General features: G+C 38.9%; 1 protein-coding gene and 1 pseudogene across 3 annotated transcripts in view; both read right to left on the bottom strand.

Moving 5' to 3' along the window:
• LOC110060520 (uncharacterized) overlaps nt 1-22,643 on the bottom strand; it is a 107,955-nt gene that overhangs the window by 31,317 nt on the left and 53,995 nt on the right. For both annotated transcript variants that reach the window (XM_020767305.2, XM_089284937.1), the window contains one exon: nt 18,433-18,605. In XM_020767305.2, coding sequence (XP_020622964.2) covers nt 18,433-18,605 — 173 coding nt within the window. The remainder of the gene's footprint in view (nt 1-18,432; nt 18,606-22,643) is intronic.
• Nucleotides 1,813-10,838, bottom strand: LOC149115454 (uncharacterized; annotated as a pseudogene). The gene is made up of 2 exons (XR_016206048.1): nt 5,630-10,838; nt 1,813-5,423 (listed from the first exon to the last, which is right to left on the bottom strand). The product of XR_016206048.1 is annotated as an uncharacterized LOC149115454 (transcript).

Below are 22,643 nucleotides of genomic sequence, written 5' to 3'. Positions count from 1 at the left end.
TGGATGTTGAAATGGACCCATTCTTCGATCTCCTTTTTGCGAAGGGCCAGCTGATGTTTTGTACCATCAAACTGTACCTGTATCATTTGAAGACCCTGGGTGGGCTGAAACTGCTGTTATAGATAATTCGAGCTTGTTGGCCGACTTAGTTCAGGTTTCGAGCTGTCATTTAGGGGTGTTTGAAAGTGTTGTGTTGCAGGAAGTAAATTTGCACCTGAAGTTGAAACCAGCTCTGGTAGCAAGCTTTTACATATATCGTTGAACAGCTGTGTTGCCACTGCAGGAAATACCTGTCTTGAAACTTGAACTGGTGGTAAAAGTTCACATGGCAGTAAATTTGGTTCTTTCAATTTGGTTATCTCCACCTGAAGAATGCGGTTCTCAACCAACAGAAATTTTAGTTGTGACGAGAAAAAAGCATCAAGATCTTCTTTCTGAAGGTACTTCAAGGACTGGTGGGTCGAGAAGCCCCTAAGCTCAAATTCTTTGGCTAACCTTTCTAAGTTCAAACCACTGGAAATACTCCTTAGTCACTGAAAGACTTCGGAAGACATTTGAGGTAACTAGTCAAGTGACAGACTAAGAACAGACTGACATATAAAAGGTTGAGATATGTTAACATGAGTAAACAAGCCAATCAAAATTTACTGTAGGCTGTCTTGTTTGGACGCACTGAACAGGCTTCTAAGGGACGTAAGTACATTGCCCAGCCCTCCCCTTCCACCTCAAAAAATATTATAATGGTCTGTCTCTGAATGGGAAATAAACGGATCATGGACAGTCACTAGTGTTGTAGGGGCAAAAGCAGAGAAATAATTACCATCTTACAAAATATAGGATTTTCCTTGTCTAAGAATGTTTGATAAAATGTTCGCAACTGTGAATTTGATAATATTCACGACCCTACAAAAGTCGCCATGATTTATTACAGTAATTGACCTCTTGTTGGACATGTTCCAGCTGGGTTTTGGTGGTAGGCATTATTCCAGTAAACAATCTGATTTATGGGCAAACTTCAAGTCTTCTGGTGAGTTCGCTAACCTAACAACATTCTATAAGTATCAAAGAATAATACAGCTTAGGTTTGACCGCAAGAATTTACTGATATACTTTCTATCAACTTCAATTGTTTCCTAGTGAAATAACATCATCAGTGGCCATCCAACTGGTCTGAAGGAGGTGGAATCATTATTCCTTGCAAGTACCATATTTACTGAGCTCCAGAAGATGAACACAAAGTTTGCCAGATTTTCCAAGATGTAATATGTTTTATCCCTAATGGATAATAGCAGGTGTCCAGCCAGAGGCTGGAAACATGATTGAACTAACTTTGTTTTACAGCGCTCTTATATTTGATTGATAAATAAAGTTGTAAAAATACAAATGGACAACAAAACTTCTGTAATTTAAATCACAAAATGTATCCAGAATGTCTGAAAATGTTGATGGAATTCTGCTGTGTGATTTATTCACATTCTAAAAAAATAGAATATTGCTTGATTTTTGGCTAGTTCTTGATAGCAATTCAAGAAAGCTTTGATTTGCTGAAAGCAAAACACACCAGCAGGTCTTTTCTGTGGGTGGCGGGTGGCGGGTAAGGGCAGCAGGTGGCGGGTGGCACGTAACAGGTGGCGGGTGACAATTCTGCCCAATTCAATTTGATTTTGAACTCCATAGCAAAGGAAATTTTTAGTTTTTCTCTTGCTTAGATGGCAAAATAACCCGGTGAAAATTTCAAAAGGCTGCTGGATGCCTGAATTTCCTACTTTTGCTCAATCCAGACACTTTCACTTCCTTTTCATTATTTTAAAATTATTAGTTCTTAACGTTCTGTTGTTGTTGTTGCTGTTTGTTCTTTGAAAAAATTGACCAGACTTAGTGCTTTAGATAACCATAACCTAAATGTACCTTTCCCGGCGTGACCTTTACGTGACTTCTGGTCAGCTCATAAGGAATTTATTGTGAGGATAGGTTTTCCCATGGGACTGTAAATTTCTGAATGAATGGACAAAGCTGAAGATGAAGGCCACAACATGCTACGGGTGCAAGGGACACTTACAAGACAAAGCATCAGATCCACCTCTGCCTGTCCCACATGATATTTTCTTACGGCATAGGGAGTGTCCTGTATATCAGAGAAGCGGGGAAAGTAAGATCCGCATCACAAAAACTCCAGAGGCAGTGTATTACCATCTGTTGCGTTCATGTGCCCCACTAGTAACTCACGACAACATCGAAATCAAAGAGGCCACTTAGCGAAGATTGGTAGAGTCCAATAAACAGCTTCTATGGCATGAATTTGGTATGAAGTTTTAAGCTCCAGCTGTATCAGATCAACTGTAACTGCCTGCAAAGCGTTTTGGCTGCAGCTGATGGTCTAAATCATCCATATGGGTGTGGAACTTGGAGAAAACATATGTTCTTTTCAGTGCACATAATTTTTGGCTCCTTTCGAGTTAAACATCTTGTGTTATTTGCCTTTAGAGACACTTGAATTCCCAGCAAATTGTATGTTATTATAATAGCTCGTATCAAACAATCACCGTACTTACAATCACCCCACGTTTACTGTTTATGACTAAATTTGTCTGCCATTTTGAATATTCCTCAGTACAGCTGTCCTTCAGGACTCTTTTAAGAGTAAGAGTTAGAGCCTGAAAAAAGAAGTATCTGGGAGTTTTAGTGCTGAATGGCATATCGAAATACTTCTCAGTCTGATTTACACAGTTTCAAACCGCTTGAAAAAGCTTCTCATTGTACGTAAGATAGTAGAGTTTCTACAGAGTTTTTTGGGAAATTATGTTGCCAGATAATGTATAATTTTTGGGCTGAAAGTTTGCTTGCCCATTAAGGTGATGGCCTAAATATTGTTTCAAGATAGCTGTGAATGTTACGCCTCTTCTGTTACCGTATGATTAGAATTTCTGGTTATGTGAGTAATGCTGTTTCAGATTTGTTTATTATACTACTTTATTATATGGCTTTGGCTTGTGGTCGATATAACGTGCGTTCTGATCGGCTAAGAATGAGATCTGAGTGGTCATTATGCAGCTGTAATGCCCATCGGCCGATTACAGATTATGCAAATTAGGAAGAGCCCAGCTCTGAAAATTCAAGCACATTGAAACGATGAAAGCTAATTAAAAACAGTAAGAGAAAGTAAATTTAATCCGAGTACCTAAAAGTTTAAAGATTTTTCCTTAAAAAAATTAAAATCGAAGTCATTTTTGACTTACCAGCTGGACCTTGGCAGGCACTGGTGAAAAACAATCAAAGTTTACCGAGTCTGGTAAAGCTAAAATCGCTAAGTGAAAAACACCATAGGCAGATCTGTCATGCATCCTGAGCAGAACACCACGAAGAAACTTATAAGTTATCATCTTAGTCACAACAATTACTGAATATTGAACTCCGCAACAGTTCTCATCAAATAGATTCCCTCGCTTTAGCACAAGCAAGTGTAAATCAGCTTCCAGGATCATCAAATATAAACAATCGGACAGTTTCTGTCGGTAGCAGTGTTTCTGATAACTGCAGGTAGTTTTAGATGTTCACAAGGCTTGAAAGTTCATCCATAAATCCCAGAATGAAGAAGGCGAACATATGTTGTCCAAAGCGAATGCGGGGATCGAGTTATTCTGAGCAGTACATTCTGAAGCATTAGTATTTTCTTTCACCGAAAGACCGTTGGTTTGGACTATTTTGAAACACTTTCTGTCTTTTCTATATGCGTTGACATTTTGCCACAAAAGTCGGAAAAACTCCCCCATCAAGTTGTGGCACCATGATACTAAAATACCTTTTTGAGGCTGTGACAATCATTTTTCCCGTAAGGAAATGTGTGTTTTTCACGGAATACGTAAACTTCACTGACTGTGTAGCTTTGCCCTGGGTTTGAGACGATGAATGAATCGGTAAACGCACACATCGCCGGATGTAAATTGACGACTTCTGCTCGAATAATTTTTTTCTTTTCTTTAATTCATGAGCCATATAATAAACAACTCAATAACCTCGGCCTACTGTATTGACCTTGCTATCCCTCGATCAATACGGCAAGGCCTCAGTTTGAGATTTTCCTGTACCGACCTCACTCTCGGTTATTTTAATTAACTACTTTTAACTACAATTAACTACTTAAAAGTAGTTAATTGTAGACATTTTCAGGTGGTGTGTAACTTAAAATCTGTCATTGCATGCATCAAATTCATCCATGACGACGCATTGGTGGCGAGGTCTGACCAGGGATCGAGACAAAAAAGCATGTAGTGATCTGAACTATGTTTGGACATAAAACGATACACATCAACCTCCCCTTTGCCAGAGCGTGAAAATCAAAAGATGTGGAAATTGTAGGACCAGAAATCTGACGTCAAATTGTGGACAAAATGTTCATCTCGCCATCTCGTCACTTCAGCTTGTCATCTCATCATGTCAACTTGTTATCTCGTTGTGTCAACTCACCATATCTTCGTCTCAACTCGTCTTCTCGTCACGTTAAGTGTAATAACTTTTGGTCCTAAATGTAATAAAGTTACCAACTGCTGCCATACTGGTATTTAGGCAGTCTAAAAGTTGTACGTGACCAGGAGCATGTCACTCCTGATGTGACGCATTATTTGCCATAATTACATACAGTGACTAGCAGAGCAGCGGCACAAGCTTAATGCCTGCGGAACAAAATGAAAAATAAGGAGCAGGAGGGAAATAAAGAACACAGGATTTGAAAACATATGCTTGAGACGGCACAGCCAAACCAGATCGTCAAGTGTCCGAAAATGCTCGAGGGGTTAGGGGCTGCCTATTTAGTCCATGGGCCAAGACCCCCAAAAGTGGTTTTTTTGTACCATGTGGAGGGACCAGTGCTATCACGTATTTTCTCAATCTGCAATAACTGAAGTCTATTTTAAGGTATGATAGCAAGCTTCTATCAGTAGCTTTCTTGCTCTAAACATGTGATAAAATGACATCATCTAAACTGCCTAATGACCACGGATCTGGTTAACAGCTTCAGATTCTGAGCGATGTCCATTGTACAATTCTCTTCAAACAACATTTTATACATTTTAGGCCTAGCAGAATAAGACATTAATTCAATTGCAAAAGAGGGAAATTTTTTTAAGGTTGTCTCGTTGCCATGGAGACAGAAATGGTCAATGAGTCCACAACTGAAATAAAAGTCACTGAAAATAAGGCTTTTCACTTCCTAATTTTAAAAAATAACAACTGCAATATACGTTGTCAAAAAGTTCAATCATGTGTAGATCACTCTAGCACTGGCTTGGATTAACTATTCAGCTAATGAGTTTTAAAGAGCTCCCTTAACGAGTCTTCTTTGTCCTGATATCATCCATTCTGAAGCCATAGCAGTACCAAACACATTGGAGACTTGTCCTTTTCGCGTCAGTCAAGCATCATTTTCACTTAAATGTAAACAAAGACTCGTGTTTAATTTCAGACAAAAATAACAGCTAAGTTATTTTAAAGCATTTAGCGGTTGCCATGACAACCACAAACAGTTACTCGATACATTAAAAAGAGTACATCGTTCGAAACTAAACCTTACGAATGTAAGAGTATGTATAAGGAAAGTTATTTCATATTTTTCCTATGGTTATGAGGTTCTTACCTTTCGCTTTCTTCATCGTCATTGTCGTCAACGGATAAAACATCGTCGTCATCATCTGGCCTGTTTGTGCAATCTTGAAGCCGGCACATATCAGTACATTTCAGCCCATTGACAATACAGGAGCACGATGGAAGTTTGCAGGACCTACTGCACTGGCAAGATAGTAGTTCTAGAACAGCTTGCTGAGCTGGCTGACCACCCATCCAGTCTACGACTAGCTTTTCGTCCTCACTACACCAGCCAAATCCCACTGGTGATGGGATGGCTGGGCATCTTTGTAAACTTCGTCTCCAGACAGCAGCCTGGTAGTTTGCTCGTAGTGAGTGTTTGTGCAGTGTATCATTGCAGGGTGGCAGTTGGTTGGAATCAACGTCTCCTCTCTTCAAACAGAACAGTCGATATTGCAACTCATTGATGTCACTTTACCCAGGGTTGCTGCAGTACATGGCACATGTAAATTTCTGAAGACTATGGTACAGGTGATCAGACATATTCCAGAACATACCCAAATGCTGGAACATCTCTTGAAATTCAGCAGTTTGCTTTACAATTCGATAATCTTCAACCTTTCCCCGTCCGGCAAAAGCACTAACAGTGTCGCACCCTGTGAATGCATGAAAGCCCGGCAGTGATCTGCATACACTTGCTCCAACCCTCTCAACTACTCTTGAGATATCGATGTACTTGACTCTGGTCTGTGAACCACTTTTAATGAATACTGAAGAAGGAATAAAGCTCTTGAAGACCAAAAGAAGTACCAACACATCAGTGTCTTCTGATACTATGACAACCGAAGCAAACCTCGATTTAGCTGCATGGGCTTCATGTGAGAGGATTTGGGTGTCAGGCTCCTCTTGGGTTGATTCGAGCTCACTGATAGGTTGCATTATTCCAGACGATAATTGATAACAGGTTTCACCACATGTGACAACCAGAGTCTTTCCTGATAGCTTCTCTGTGTACTTTTCTTTCTTCCACTCGCTGGTTACAAACACTATGAAAGCTTGTTTGTTCTTTGAGCTACACAGGAATCTTCTCCACTGTTTAACCTTGTGTTCACCTTGAATATTGCGGTATTCGCTTCCTAAACCGTCACCCCTGTTCTCTCTTTCAGCGTTCTCTATGGATTCCTCTCTGTAATCATCGAAGATGACATGAATCCTGTCACTTGTTCCACCTTCGTTTAGAACTCTGCAAAGAAGAGTTTCAGCAACTGCCGCAAATGTCTCATCACCTTTCAAACACTGGACAAAAGCCATCCCATCTATTACACATGCTGAGGGTTGGGAATGGCATCTGCTGCTTTGACATTTTTATGCAGTTCTTTAGCCAAGGACGCTTTGTTCGTCTTACGCATCAAGCCATCTGCGGTAGCTAATGACCAAGGGAGTGGTCCGAGAGGATGGGATAACACTTCTCTCATCTGTAAGTCTCTGCTCTCTGCGATGACAATCATTTGAGCAAACAGTCTTCTGTCGGCCTTGATGATCACTTCTTGGTTCTTACCAGCTTTAACTGATACCTTCTTGTTCAAGTGAGTAAGTCTTCAGCTTAGCTTTCGTGATTGAATCATGGAACTTGACTTTGGGTGGATTAGACTGAAGTCATTGCTCTCGGAATGCTTTGTAGGCTTCCTCTCCTTTATCTTTAGCTTGTAGCAAGTCGTGCTCTGCATCAGGAGTGGCAACTTTTCCTGTGGAAAGACAGACGAGGTCTTGAAGGTCAGGGATGAATGGGTTGAGCCAAGTGTTTTGAAGAATTGACACTATGAATTGAACATCAGCTTCATCTCTTTGTATTCTTGTTGGTTGTAGATCTTTGTGTTGGGAACAAGAACTACTGATGTGCAATATATCTTTGAGTTGCCTCAGCAAGGTGCTCCGGTATTCAGCAACCAGGAAGAATTTGCTTACTGCATTAGGCCTTAGACTGAAACCTTTAGTTCCTCCTGAAGTTTGAGTGTCTTTGTTGACAGTCTCCTCACACGTCTGATCAACAGGTATTCTCCCAAAAGGGTTGTCTTCGCCAATCTGAACAGAAAATCCTCCAGATCACAAGTATTCCAGGGTGTCTGGATGCTCTACTGGTAGATGTGACATTTCATGCAGATATGCTGAAAGGTACATGGCGTAGTTAAGGTTATCATATGCGAAACACCACGGGACAATTTCACTGATATATGAAAGGTGAAGATCCCAATCTCCCTCCCAAGATCCTCTTAACAGACTAAGTAATATTTCCACCATGTCAACATAAGACATCCAGAACTTTGATAGCTTCCCATTATCATGTCGGAGATAGCTCGTATACAAGCAGAACAGTTGCGATACTTCTTCAAATGAGGGACTCTCCACTGTCTTTGAATTCTTGTTCACATGTGTTATCACAGAGCGCTTTCAGTCCTTTTTAAAAACGCATCAACAAAAGGCTTCTTCTCTTTATGATGTTCCTCAATCCAAGAGTTAAATCCCATCCATGCTAGCCTGTTAAGAGCTTCATACATGAGCTTGTGAAATCGTACGGCGCGATTATATGTACGGCCTTCTAGAACACCAACCACAGATCCTTCAGCAATTACTCCAGACTCGACTATTACGTCTTGTAAACCAGCTTCTTGGAAACGCTTTCCGATCACTGACAAGAAAGTGCAAATGGTATGGAACACACCCATTCTCAACACAAGGTCATTAAACTGTGTCCTGTGTTTCCACTTTATCTCAGTAGCTTTAGCATACAGTGCCTGATCAAACACAACAACTGTGCTTTGGAGGCTTAAAGTTTCCTTAATCTGTAGGGAATTGATGAGGACTTGGTACACAGCTGACATGTTCGTCGCTGGGGCATTGATTGTTGGAAGATAGCCCACGTTATCCTTGGCAACTTCTTGGTTATTACGCACCAAAATATTGAAACCAGTCCAACCAGGAACAGATTGCTTCTGACTTGCATGAATGCGTACTAAAACCCATAACAAGTTCTTTCTCCATGCACATTCCACGATTTGATTTAACCTGACCTCCACATATCCTCTCGTATGGGGCCCACAGCGCTCGCCGGCATTATAGATAGGTACAGTTTCATCTTCCACAGACTCGATACTTCTCCTCTTTGATTTCACAATGATTGGTTTTGAAGCTGATGGAGGTTGGGGACCAGAATGATTAGTTTGAATTGCAATTCCATTGATTCGGTGGGAAGTGCCTTCACCAGACAAGGTCTCCTCGAGACGATCAATATTATCCCAGGCTAGGGTGGTACTGATGAATGGACGGATGTTGTGGGGGAGGGGAACTTCGTTGCATGAAGTTGCTGCCAACTTTTGAAGGCAAAGTGAAGTATTCTCTTCAAGTTGGGAGTATGCAATTCCGTGGCTACAGCAATTTTAAATTTGAATTAGTTCAACGTTGTTAGTAAGAGATTTTAGAGCGTAAGGAAGCAGGATGTGCTTCGGGGGCTTCTGTCGTCCACCACTCACACCAAATACCAAGTCCTGTCCAAACGAGGTTATGAGGCGTTGAACTTTTTGAGAACAAGATTGCAAACCTGGAAATCCAGTGCTTCCAGTTAGCACAGTGAACAAAAACTCTTTGAGGTCATCTGGAATAGTTCACAAGGTTGGGGTGGCCTAATGCCTTTATTTCTTGTCACGGTTTGTCGGACTGAAGATCTGCGGCTACTTGTGCCACCTTGTTCTTCAACTTTGATACCAGAGTGAGACAACTTTTGTAAATCCCTTTTCATCGTAAAGATACTGCGACATTTTCGATGATAGGAGATCTGGGGCACCTCTCCTTCCTTTAACGTTTTCGCGATATCGAGAACCTCTTCATGGTTATGAATAACCGCAGCATTCAGTAGTGATTTCCATGACTCAAGGTCTTTTAAAGAAGACAACTCTCCATTTTCGTCACTTCAGTGAATTAAGCACTCGTTTCGTTTTCGTTGTCGCTTGTTATCTTCTGCATTGCTAATTTCTAGAGTTCTTTGTTTTGCTCCTTAAATGTTCAAAAAGAGGTAAAGTAAGGACAGTCAATTTAATATTGTTATTTTTTCTAGAAAAAATAGTTACACGCTTTAAAATGTTTGAAAGGCAGTTGGATTCAGAATTCATTAACACGGTGCATCAAAGTGTGGCGATATATACAAAGACTGAGCAACAGTAATATTTTACGTAATTTGTGGTTCAAATTATCACAAGACAACCATCAAAATGCTGATTGTTTAGTTATGTAGCTACTTGTTATAGCTTTTATTGAGTTTTAAACACATACCGGCTTACAAACGATGAAAATTAATGATTAAGGCAACACAGTGCTGGGCTGTTGAGCCCATGTAGATCTCGAAGGACTGTAAGTTTTTATATAATTTGAGGTTCAAAATATGACTATATCGTCATAAAAATGCTTATTGTTTAGTTATACAGCTAATATTTTGTATATATTGTTGATTCTAATCAGATCTCTACTTAAAGATTATCGAAATCAGTGAATAAGTCAAACGTACTTACCTGCCATGAAGGTTGCCATCTTGAATTTCCCCATAATGCATTGCAACATTTGAAGTAATCCATAACTTACTATATCATCACTTTTAAAGAGGTAAATTGAAATTTGGTTCTTAAAAAATGATTTGTGTTCTTTCTTGTCACACTCTCAGCTAGTCCCTCTGAGTGGTACATCTGAGAGGGTCTGGCCCATGGACTAATTTTCGTATTTCTTTACAAAACCTGTTGACGTGTTTACTTTGAAGACAAAGTGCTAATTGAACCACCCTGTGTGCTTTCCCTGGAGCACCCTTCTAGGCGGGCTATCTTTTTTTGCATGTATGTAAACAGTTATCACATGAGGGTCTCTATGGGGTTAACCATCGGCTGCAAAATGGCCAAAAATTAAGCTGTTAGGTGTAGAAACTGGAAAGAAAGTAACAGTTAATTGTAAAAATGTTAACGATAAAGTATACATGCCATGAAATCTAGATGGTTTTCCCACGCTACATCACACTTCGATGACGCTTTCTAAACTCGAATTTTCCATCCAAAGGTGGGCTTTGTTGTAGCCAGGCAACTTGGTTAGCCGGACAGCCTCTTTACATGTTAATAAGCTCTTATAAAGAGTAGCTTCAAAAAAGAACAGGAGGCAGGGATGATGGACATTCACCAGAACTTACTTAATTATTCATGTGTCCAAACTTTTTAAAAGATATCTGTTGAAATTTATACCTTCTATTGTTAATAATTAACTCAAGGTCTGTCGATGTTGACTCCTGTAAAATAAGACATGCAATAAAGATAATTAAAAGTGAAATTGTGACTCACTTCTGTGGCATCTGAATATAAAAGAACATTAATTGTGATTGCCATTAACTTAAAACATTTTTGCTTTTATTCCTTTGTATAATAAAGGCAAAAGGCCAAACAGTTAAATATTGTCTTCTAACCACAGTCTGTGATTTCAGGTTTACATGAGGTTTTATCATGCTCAAGACGTTTAAATTTTGGGCCAAAATGTATTACATTTAGGACCAAATGTTATCACACTTGGAACAAGTTTTTATTACATTTAGGACCTTTATTACATTTAGGGCCAAATTTTATTACATTTAGGACCTTTTTTATGTACATTTAGGAATATTTATTACATTTGAGACCCCAACATTCAAAATGGCGGCTAGTACAGTGACAAGACGACAAGGTGACGAGTTGACAGGACGAGACGACAAGTTGAAGTGACGCAATGATGAGTTGACACGACAAGACAATGAGTTGAAAAGACGACACAATGAGACGACTAAGTTGACGTGACGAGAAGATGAGTTAAGACGGCGATACAGCAAGTTGAGATGACAAGATAACAAGTTGACATGACGAGACGACAAGTTGAGGTGACAAGACGACGAGATGAACACTTTGTCCCCGATTTGACATCATAGAAATCTAACTTATAAATTCTGTACTGGTAGGCATTAAATGTCTCTAGAATGTTGACAGACTACGCGTCCATCACGATGCTTGAAAATGCTAAAGCCTTACCTTGAATTCATGTTTGGATGAAAAGGAATAGATCACAGCATGTATGAAATTAGCGTGTTCTACAGGCTTTAGTAACAATTTCTCTTCATTTAAGAATTCGACCAAGGGGGTGAGACTACTAAGAAATGACATTATAAGTTTAAAATTAAGATGTGACAATTAATTGTCCAGATTTACAAACTTTTATATACTGCATTAAGATTATTTCCATGATGTGGCAAAGTATATTACAAACATTTTACTGAAAGGGAGTATAAATATTAAGGAGTTTAGGCCAAAATGAGGAATATATCTGCCTGTCATTAGATGAGGTGTTGCCATAGTAACGGCCTTAATCCAAAAATTGACAACCAAAAACTAAGCCTTATTTTAACGGTACCCATACTGGTAAATCTCTACAGGGAGAACTTTAACCCTTTGAATACCAAACTTTCGCCAAAAAATACCGTTTTAACCGTTAAGTCAGGTTTTTTAGCTGCCATAACGCTAAATAAGCCTAAGTTTTGCTAAAAGAGTTTTTTTTACTAAAAGAAGAGATTTTTTGAGGATTAGGTACAAAACTGAGCAAAACGTGAATTCCGGGCATGCGCATAAGCCAAAATTTGGACTTTTTTTTTTTGCCATTAACCGTTCTCAATTTTGTTTGTTGGCCCTTTCCTTTCTGTTTTTCTCTGCCCTTTTACACTGGCTACCTTTTGCATTGTATGTTCTTTCTGGCTGCAGTGAAAAGTTGGATGTTAATTACGGGCGAAGCCTAGAAATGGACCTTGATCAATCATAGGCATTGTGGACCATTTTACCACCGTTTTTGCACCAAAACTGATAACGTTTTTCGATTTGTGACGTCGGAATGTCATCGATATCTAAACCTGACCATTGTGCGGAAAGGGCTAGCCTAGCACTACTATCTGCTTATCAAGAATATCCGATGACATTTAAATTGATGACGTCAAAAGTGGTACAAAGTGGTATTATTATTACAAAGAGCATGACCATTAATTATGCATATATGCGTAGTTGGTATTCAAAGGGTTAAGAGAAATTAACTAAGTTTCCTTTTCTAACTCGCGCTCCATAGGAAGGGTGTTCGTAAATACTCTAGGGAGCCACCTTAAGGATGTTTGCACTAATTGTTTCTGCGCATCCTTACTGGGCACACAAATTCACAAGTCACGTCATGCATGAGAGCACGTGCTAAGCAATGATAGGACAGATGGCTATTGCTATAGCTTTGCCTGGATTTAATGATCTTGGAGGTTCAGTGACCCTTACTTTTCCTTCCAGAAACAGATTTTACTTACCATTATCTCCACATCATTCAAAAATGAACAAAAAATCAATGTGGGAAGTTAAAAAGATTTCTGTCCATGGGACGTTGGATCATGCCATCTTGCGGCTGCAAGGCGTGTGAAACTATGGTCACTAAATGCGAACTTGTTCTTTATGGAACCTCACCAGTTAACTAAATTCACTTAATGGGTCCACTGAAACAATATTTGGCAGAGAACATTTCATTTCCAAGATCTACTTGCAATATTTTTGGGCCTACAGACACTGTGGCCTTATTCTCTAATGAAGCCCGATTTTTTCAGATTTAGGGTGTTCTTTCAGGCACGTTCTCTCCAAAACGAAGTCGGGTAACCCCCATTTTTTTTACATTTCTGACTAACTCATCATGTTACAGTGGTAAAAGTCTCAGAAAAAAGTCAATGTTGGAAAATTTCCGCACGAAAGTATGGCTTAACGGGATATAACTAATTTCAGTGCGGAACTCATGGGAAAACTCTTGATTGGTTTAAATCATATTTGACTAATCACACACAACGGTGCTCCGTTAATGGCTTTCTTTCTGACTTAGCCACTCTTAAATGTGGTGTGCCACAGGGAACCATCCTTGGCCCTCTTTTATTTCTAATTTATTTTAAAGATTTGCGTAACTGTTTCTATCATTTAACGTACCTAGAATGCATGATGATGACACCAACAGCACTTGTGCTGGTTCTGATTTGCATCTGATTCAGTCTAGTCTATCTCACGACCTTGAAAAGCTAAGCGAATGGCTTGTGTCTAACAGACTTCCCTTGAACGCTACAAAAACGGAATTTATGTTGATCGGCTCCAGGCAAAGATTAAGTACTCTATCTGATACACTCAAACTCTCCATTAATAATGTTCCGATTGAACAAGTTTCCTCTGTGAAATCACTTGGAGTATGTATCAATGAAAATCTAACCTGGCATTCCCACACTGATAAACTGTGCAAAAAGATCACTTAGAACTGCAATTGCACCCCTAAAGCGAGTTAAGCCATGTGTGCCTCAATCTACCCTACTCTGCATATACAACTCACTAGCTCAACATCACTTTGATTACTGCAACCTAGTTTGGGGTAATTGAGGCAAAACATCTAACAAGGTACAAAAACAACAAAACTGTGCTGCACTAGTAATAACTTCATCGGGCTATGACACTGATGTCGATTCCTTGTTTCACAAACTCAGCTGGAAAGACTTGCAATTTCAACATCAAATTCAGAAAGCCCTAACTAATGGTTTTCAAGTCTTGAAACGGTCTGGTTCCCGAATATCTCACTTAAAATTTGTAACACCAAATGAATCAAATTATGCTCAGAAGGACTTGGTTAACAAACTTGTTGTTCCCTTTCTGAGAACTAACTATATGAAAAATGGTTTTACAGCGGCGCAACCCTTTGCAACAGCTTACCCTGTAACATTAGAGAGTTTGGTTCATTAAGTCAATTTGAACGCTTTCTCTATCGTAATTTTTAAACACACGGCATTCATGGAAATCAGGTTTACAAGTAGAATATTGTTGTAAGTTATTAACATATGCTTGAAGACTAATCTTGACTGTACCGGTTTGTGCAATCGTGGTGGAAATTCCAACTAGAAGAACCTTTATTCAGCTAGTGTTTTTAAAGACAGGCATAGGAACATTATAGCCAATGAAAGCTGTTTTTCAAAACGTTTCCTTCAGAGCAAAAAGTTCAGCAAGTGTTTATTGTAACATACCTGATCTATTCCAGCATATTTGAAAGTCTCAAACGTGAAATAGAAGGTGTCTCAATCACACTAAGCAAGTAACTCAAGAAAATCATGTCAATGAAACCTATATAAATTGACTCTGTATCTCGGCCTCGATTTGATGCATAGTTCTGATATTACGTTTTTGGTACATCCCAAACATACATTTAAGGTTTGAATTTCCTACTCTAGACAATAGAATTTACATTGCAAATGATAAAATTGGCATGTAAAAAATGGTAATGATTTCATCAGTGCCTATTGCTGGTAATTGAAGATAATGCTCAAGTGACTATCACGTGACATAATTTAAAAGCACTCAAAAGCACTGGTTAATTTGTTGTTGTATTAAAAAAAGCAAGATACTAGGCATAGTAGTCCCAGAAGGCCAAACTAATCAGTATTTTGCATCAGCCTCGTTTCCATGTAAGGGCCTTGTATGCTGTATTTTTGACATGCGCGTTCCATGGTTCTGGAAGCAAATTTGGCATGGCTCCATATCAGGAAATGTTTGTCTTATGGAGCTTAGCAGCCCTGCCAAGTTTGATGCTTTTATAAAAAAAACGAACAATTTTGTCCCTTAACAGCTGGACTATCACTGGAATCCAGGTGAAAAAAGACAGCGGCTCAATGGTGTGACATCCTCGTGTTGTTCGTGGCGCAGTGCACTCTGGTAAAAAGTTGCGAAGTGCACTCTGGTTAAATGTAATGCACTCTTGTAAAAAGTGATGAATTCAAGAACTCGTAGCCCCTTCTATATATTCTTCTTAAATCCTGATTATGTTGCTGCTTGCTCCGCAGCAAAAAATTGCTGACTTTGATGGTAGGTCAATCGGATGAGCAATCCTGTCCAACAAAAGTCTTTGCTGCAGCTCTGAACTTGTAATGCTGGCTTTGCAGAGTTTTTCATTTTTTAAATAATTATTCCACTACATCTCTCCCAAGTTTTGATCAAGATTGCGTTTCTCTCATTTTGGGCATAGACGAGTTGTTGAGATCATAGTCCCTCAAAACATTTCGCACAAAGTGTCAACAACTTTTTACTTCACTTGTGATCAACAGTGGACTTGTGCCATCCTGGTGAAGGTCTAAAATATGCTTTCGTAACAGTTTGGAAAGTCGACGACCATTATCATATATGCCCCCACTTGATTCAATCTCAATTTAATGCTTTGGGCAAAAGCCATTGTGGAAAAACTGTGAAGATCTTATAATTTACCGAAACCACTTGAAATGTTGAAAAGTCGAAAAAAGTTTCAAAAATAGGATCGAAACAAACCAATCAAAAAGTGAGCAAGTTTCCGAGGAGGTCTGCAACCAGGGCTCGAGACTAAATTTTCAGCTTGCTAGCCCAGTGGTTAGTGACTGGTTTGATTCACTAGCCAAAACAAATTTTTCACTAGCCAGACATAGACATTTGCAAGCATAGGCATCAATGTTATAATTATAAGCGTTGCTCAACAATTACAGTGTAGGCTCGATTTAAGCCGCTCTCTCAACAACGAAAACCAAAGTTTTCGCTTCTGTGAGACGGTGGGTCTAAAACACAGGTCACGGGTCATTGTTTTACCAATACTGGAACAACCCTAACCCCTTCCTAATGCTAACCTTAGGCCTATATACTACACTAAGACAATGTTTAGGCTTAAGGTTAGTGTTAGTAAAGGTTTAAGGTTGTTTCAGTGTTGGTAAAAACAATAATAACCTGTGACCCGTGACTTGTGTTTTAGACCCGCCATCCATGAGAAATTCTCACAGAACTTCGCAACTCACCGCCAAAGAACATTCCTTTCTTTCAAAATGCCGATTCACGATTTCTCATGAACACAACAATCCGTTCCATCTTAACTTTATGTACAAGTTGCAAACATAGGCATCGATATTATATAGGCATCATTCAAATTTTTGAAAAACTGTGAATTTTTTAATTTTTTGAAAGCATATGTGACCTCCAGATGCTACATGCATGAAACATGATCCCTAGAGTTCCGTATGATTTCACGCATGACTAATCATTAGCCGCAAGCAGTTCGTTTGTCGTTCATCGCTTTTTACAAACAAACAAACAAACAAAAAAATCATTCTTTCGCATTATACTAATTTAAAGTCGTTGTTTGGGCCAATACATGATATTTGTTACAGCCGATGTTTTAAATTCTGCATGCTTCGACTCAATTTCCTTTTGTGAAAAATCTGAAATTAACTTTTAATTAGTTTCCTCTGGGCCTCCAGTGCTCACAAATTTTCAGTTTCACTAGCCAAAATGGCTAGTGAAGCACAAAAACCACCAGCCAAAATGGAATTTTTACTAGTCTGTGGCTATTTGGCTACCATTAGTGTTGAACCCTGTCCTATGCAACTTTGTTGGGTTTCAGATTTTTGTTGTTAAACCATTGTTTGCATTCTTGAGTTTCATTGGCCCATTTACAGAAATATTAGACATCCTTTGTTCTCAATTAATTCTCTGATTGGTTAACTTTGTTCCGAGTGGCCCGCTTCAAGTGGTTGCACTGTAACAAACTTTCTCGTTGCACTCTTTCCCTTACAGTCTGCATTACAGTCACTGAAAACATGTTCGAATACTAGTGAAATTTCATGAGGAATGAAAGGTTGGTCAAACTTTTGAATGAATTTTGGAAAATTGAAGTGACTCGCCAAGACCTAAAGCTAAATGTTGAATGAAATTTTGCAAGGTACATGTACCATTAGCCTGAGAAGCAGGTGTTCAAGGTTGGAGGAGGGGGACTGGGAGAAAGGAAGAACATGTCCCTTTCCCTTCTCCCTCACATTTTCTTATCCCCCTACCCTTTCCCTGTAATACTCCTCCAAAGCAGGCTAATTTACCATGTACTTTTGTTGTACAGTTTTATGAAGCCAAGGGAAATTTTCGTGAATTTTAACAGTAACAGAAACACTCGGCTTCTGAAATTTCATTATTTGGATTGAAAAGTCTGAAATTCTGGAATTTTGTTTGCAAAATTTTAGATTTAAATGGTGCTGTATAGCAATGGAGCATTTGAACTTTCCTTCAACATGGCCACATGAACAATAAAATAGGAAAGGCCAAGTTGAAGAAACTATCAGAAAGGAAACGTGCAGGTTTTAGAGAAGAAAAAGATTATATAATTTCTGCTAAACCATTGTTTGATTCTTGCAAGATACCAAATCTATTACTGAAACTTAGAACATCTATATTCTATCAGAGAATATTATGCAACAACTGAAGTGTAATTTAGAAATTTTAAAGTTCCTATTGCACTGAAAAGGACACATCTAAAAGCTCCATGCACTTTAATTACCAGCTTCGATCTGTAATTTTCTCCAGGATAAAATAATGATCAAATTTGATAACTGCTGTTATTTGGTTTTGTGCAGAAACTGTTCACACTGCCTGTCTTACGATCAGGCAGATTCAAAATGAAATGTTAAGGCATGCCAAGTTTTAGGAACAGGGAAAATTTTAGTGGGGTAAAACAAACATTATTATAGCTATTTTAGCTGCCCAAACATTATTCCTCTTTGCATTCCTGACCAAGGCCTTAAACTGCTTGACTATTGAAGGTAAACAGCACTACTCATCTAGGAGTAAATAGCCTACATCGGTGAAAGAGCTCCCGTAATTAACTATGCCAAAAGTGTATTCTGCAGTAATGTAATCATGCATTCTAATGGCAGTTTATCAACAGCTTCATGTCTGCACTAGTGGTGCAGTATTAGCATGCATTGTGTACCTCTCCTTTCAGTTCAACAGGAGCCTCTTGAACTTTATCACTTGGATCACTTGGCCCACACTTGTCCTTATCACTGTCTGATGACAACTCAATGTCGGTCTTTGTAGGGCTTTCCATTTCTTGACCTTGGTTAGTAAGTTTTAATCTCCCGAGATTTGAAATGATAGAATCATCTGTAAAACCAAACGTCAAAAAATTATAGTCACACGTAATCAACAGTTCCACGCTAACTAATAAAAATAATTTAAAAAATTGAAACATGTAAGGTACATGACTAAGTTAAAACCATTACTACCAGAGAAGTGCTATAATGAAACATAAACAAATACATATCTGTACAATTTACAAATAATTTTTTAACTAATAATTATCTCATTTCTATTCTTGTAATGAACACCTGCTGTGACAAAGAGCTTCTTGACTTCTGGCATGTGTGTTCAGGCAGGTTCAAAGGGGGTCATCACCAAGAAATAAGACATTAGGGGGTGTACAGGATCTTCTCTTCTTACTTTCTTTTTAGGGTTATTTTGTCATAAATTAGTAAAAAATTCCCAGCCTACCTCCTCCAATTATAAGTAACCAAAGTATGTCAGTGATATGAGCTACTTTTGCAAAATATAGAATTACTCTAATGTTTTAGGTCTGTTTTTTTACTACGACATAAGCACAAGAACAGGCATAATGGCAATGATGTTGCCCATAACACAAGCAAAAGCATGTACGCATGAGCACAATGGATAATTGCCTTATTTTCGGTTCCATACCTCCTCGGTAACATGAAACAAGATGGCAGACTTAAACTTGTGCTTAGCTTATGCTAACAGCAGTGCATTTCCAATTGACATTAACATAAGCACAAGCAAGAAAAGAACAAAAACACTTGTTCTGCTTGCACTTGTATGTCACACTACCACAGCTGAGAGTCATGACTCCTCTGGCTTCCAAGGTTGACCGTTGGGTCAATCAATTTGGCTTACTCCACTCCAAGGAAAGAGACACCAATAGGGGACTTTCATTCACGAAATGCTGATTTACAGTCACCTTCTGGACAACCTTCAGGTAAGTTGAAATCTGGCCCAGAAGCTAAACGTCTAAGCTCAGTTCTGTGCCCACAGCTTTCAACACAAAATATTAATTTTTTTCCGTCTTACCTGCCCTCGACGTGAGATTGATTACAAGGATCTTAAAATAGCCAAGTTTGTGCCTGGCTATACTCAAATTTTATACTGGGGAGAGAAAATCAGCAACAGGGAACTTTGGGCAAGAACAGAACAAGAATGTATTCCAGCAGAGATCACCAGGTGCAAATCAAATTGGATTGGCCACACATTACGGAAACCAACATCTGATACAACCAGACAGGCCCTTGAATGGAATCTGCAGGGTAAAAGGAAGGTAGGAAGACGAGTGAAAACCTGGAAGAGGTCAGTGGAAGAGGAGCTCAAAGAACCCAACATCACCTGGACTACAGCAAAAAGAACAGCCGCGAACAGAGTCCACTTGCACAGCATTGTAACCGCCCTTTGTTCCACCAGGATGTGTAATGGCCTAACTAACTAATACTCAAATTTTGCAGTCACCGATGAACAAGAACTAATCTAATTATAGAATTGTCACAGAGCAGCACGCTCTGTTACCACCTTGTTACCACAAGTGAGAAACATTTCAACGAGAAGTACTGAAAGCAGACAGCGCTACTTGATTGAGATTAAATCCTTTATCAGTGAAAGAGTCCCCTCAAAGACTAATTAAATTAATTTACATAATGTACACTTTCAGTAAGTGCCTCAGTGTCTGCAGCAATATTTGAGCAGTTTCCTGTTTTTTTTTGTACAAATTTTGACAAGTTTTAATGCCACTTACTTGTGAAAATTTCGCCTGCGGATATGAACTTTTTGGTCTCTTTGATAGAGAAGATTAAAGGATGAAATAAATGCACTAGTGTATTTTGAAAACAATAGATAATATTTCTCTTACCACAAGGAAAAGCATTCAACATTAGTGTGTGATCTTGCTTGAAATGTATCTTCCACCTAATATGTAGTTGACACTTATGCTTATTTTAATCTGCACATGCATTTAGAGCAAATATTGGTTTTGTTCTAAAAAGAAAAGTACCACAAGGAGAGCAAGGGGCTTTCTGAAACAAATGTAGAGCTTTGTGGAATAATCAAAGAAGTAATGTAGGTGCAACACGTTTTGCACAGTGCTCACAAGTATCTACCCCATCCCACCCCCTTGCTGCAAGGCTAATTAATTAATATATTTTACAAACATTTACGTTAACTTTACACCTTGTTGCCTTAGGTTTTATTACCTTGGTGGCTTATTGCCTTATTGGCTTATTGGCATATTGGCATAACGCTCTAGTGGACATCAACCCCAAACCATCCCAATAGTGCACTCTGCACTAATAATGTGGCACAGAATTGTAGACTAGTGAGACAATCTCAGATAGTGCAGAGTACAATGTATAGCACCTACACAGTACTATATAACACAGTTCCTATATAACTCCCACTGTCAACTCCTAGTTTGTATTGACCTTGCTAGTTAAATAATACATTGAGGCAGCGAACATGACAATATTACATTTCATGCCAATGTTTGTAACATGAAACTCTTGCTTTCTCAAAAACACATGGAAGATGTGCTTGTATAGTACTTGTACAGTACTTGTACAGTACTTCTAAAGTTCAATTCAACGGGAGTCTTGATGAAAAACATTGTGGAATAGCAATGGGGCCACTCATGGTGAACTCATTTGTGTTCTACTGAGGAGAAACTAGACAGCAAGGATACGTTACCTTATCATATGACCCGTACAGCCCTGTGCACAATTTCCTTGGAAAGTCATAAGTGAAAAGGTCCCGTATGTGGGCAGTATGCGTTGAAGTGATAGGGCCGGAAAAACATGTATGGCCCTACTACAAATGCATACGACCCTACTAGAAATGCATGAGACAAAATCGTGGCGAGTTAATGACAAAAACAATTTTGTTGCTGCAAAAATTTGTTCTCTGCAAAGTGAATGGTGAAAGAGCACATTCTGGGAGTGAATTTTACTATCCAGGTGAACCGTCCGATGCAGAACTATGTATACTCCAGTCGCCAACTCACTCCGAAAGCAAAGAAAGAAAGTCAACACTCCTCACAAATAAAAAGGTTCACAACTTTCTCAGAAGCCAACAACAAGCAAACAGGCGGTCAAGAAAACAACTTGTCCACATGGACTGTCCAATTATTAACCTTGGAAATAAGCAAACAGACTCTTGAGGCAAAACTTCTTTCATCAAATAATTAATCATGGGTCAAAAGCAAGAAAACCGGCAACGCGAAGAAAACAAAGTACTATCTAAATGTTTTCTTCGAATTTCCAGAGTTCCTCGGAGAAGTTGGTTAAACTGGAGAAATCACAAACATACCTTGTGTACAGTAGGATAAACTGCTCTGCAGTTGCTACATCAGTGTTGTTTGAAGAGACAAAACTGAGTTCATTACTGTACATTTCATTGTTCATTACACGAGTTCATTACCGTACAGTTCATCCAGATAATAAAACTTGTTTGTGTTTTAATGGTGTAAGTTCCACTCCACAGCAAAGCCAGCAAAGTCAGCAGCCCAGACACTGTTTGCGGGAGCCAACATCAGTGTCATTAATATTCAGCTGCTGGTTCTCCCTTGTTCAAGAGAATCCAAGAGGTCAACAAATAGCTTGAAACGACACCCACACTTTCTTGAGTTTTCAGATGAAGAAGATTTTCTGAACAATTTCAGTTAAGCTTGAAGCGAACTTTTGTCACTCGCTAAGTTTTTGATGGCTTTGACATATTTTTAACAGCTTAATGGCAACTTTCTGTTGGCCTTTAATCATGAATTGTAATTGTGGACTTACATTGAAAAACAAAAATGAGAAAATGAGTCATGTTTTTCTATGAATTGTGAGTTTCTTATTCGACATGAAAAAATAAATGGCAAGTTTTTATTGTAGAATTTTTTCTGCAGTTGTTCTGCACGTGGTTGTCTGATGTTATGTAATCGCGTTCTATTTAGGTTCAAACAGAATTTTCAAAATTTTCAACACTAAGTGGTCATATGATAAAATGCATATTGACTGAGTAAGATCGACCCGGAGGGGAAAATATTTGGCTCTCGGTCAGGACGTGTGGACCGAGCACAGCTCGGTCCGTATGTCCTGACCTCGAGCCAAA

This window comes from Orbicella faveolata, unplaced genomic scaffold, assembly GCF_042242905.1.
Source record: "Orbicella faveolata isolate gen_17 unplaced genomic scaffold, um_ofav_v1 contig_13, whole genome shotgun sequence".
In the NCBI taxonomy this organism is placed as follows: Eukaryota; Metazoa; Cnidaria; class Anthozoa; order Scleractinia; family Merulinidae; genus Orbicella; species Orbicella faveolata.
This window is presented reverse-complemented; position numbering and strand designations above follow the sequence as displayed.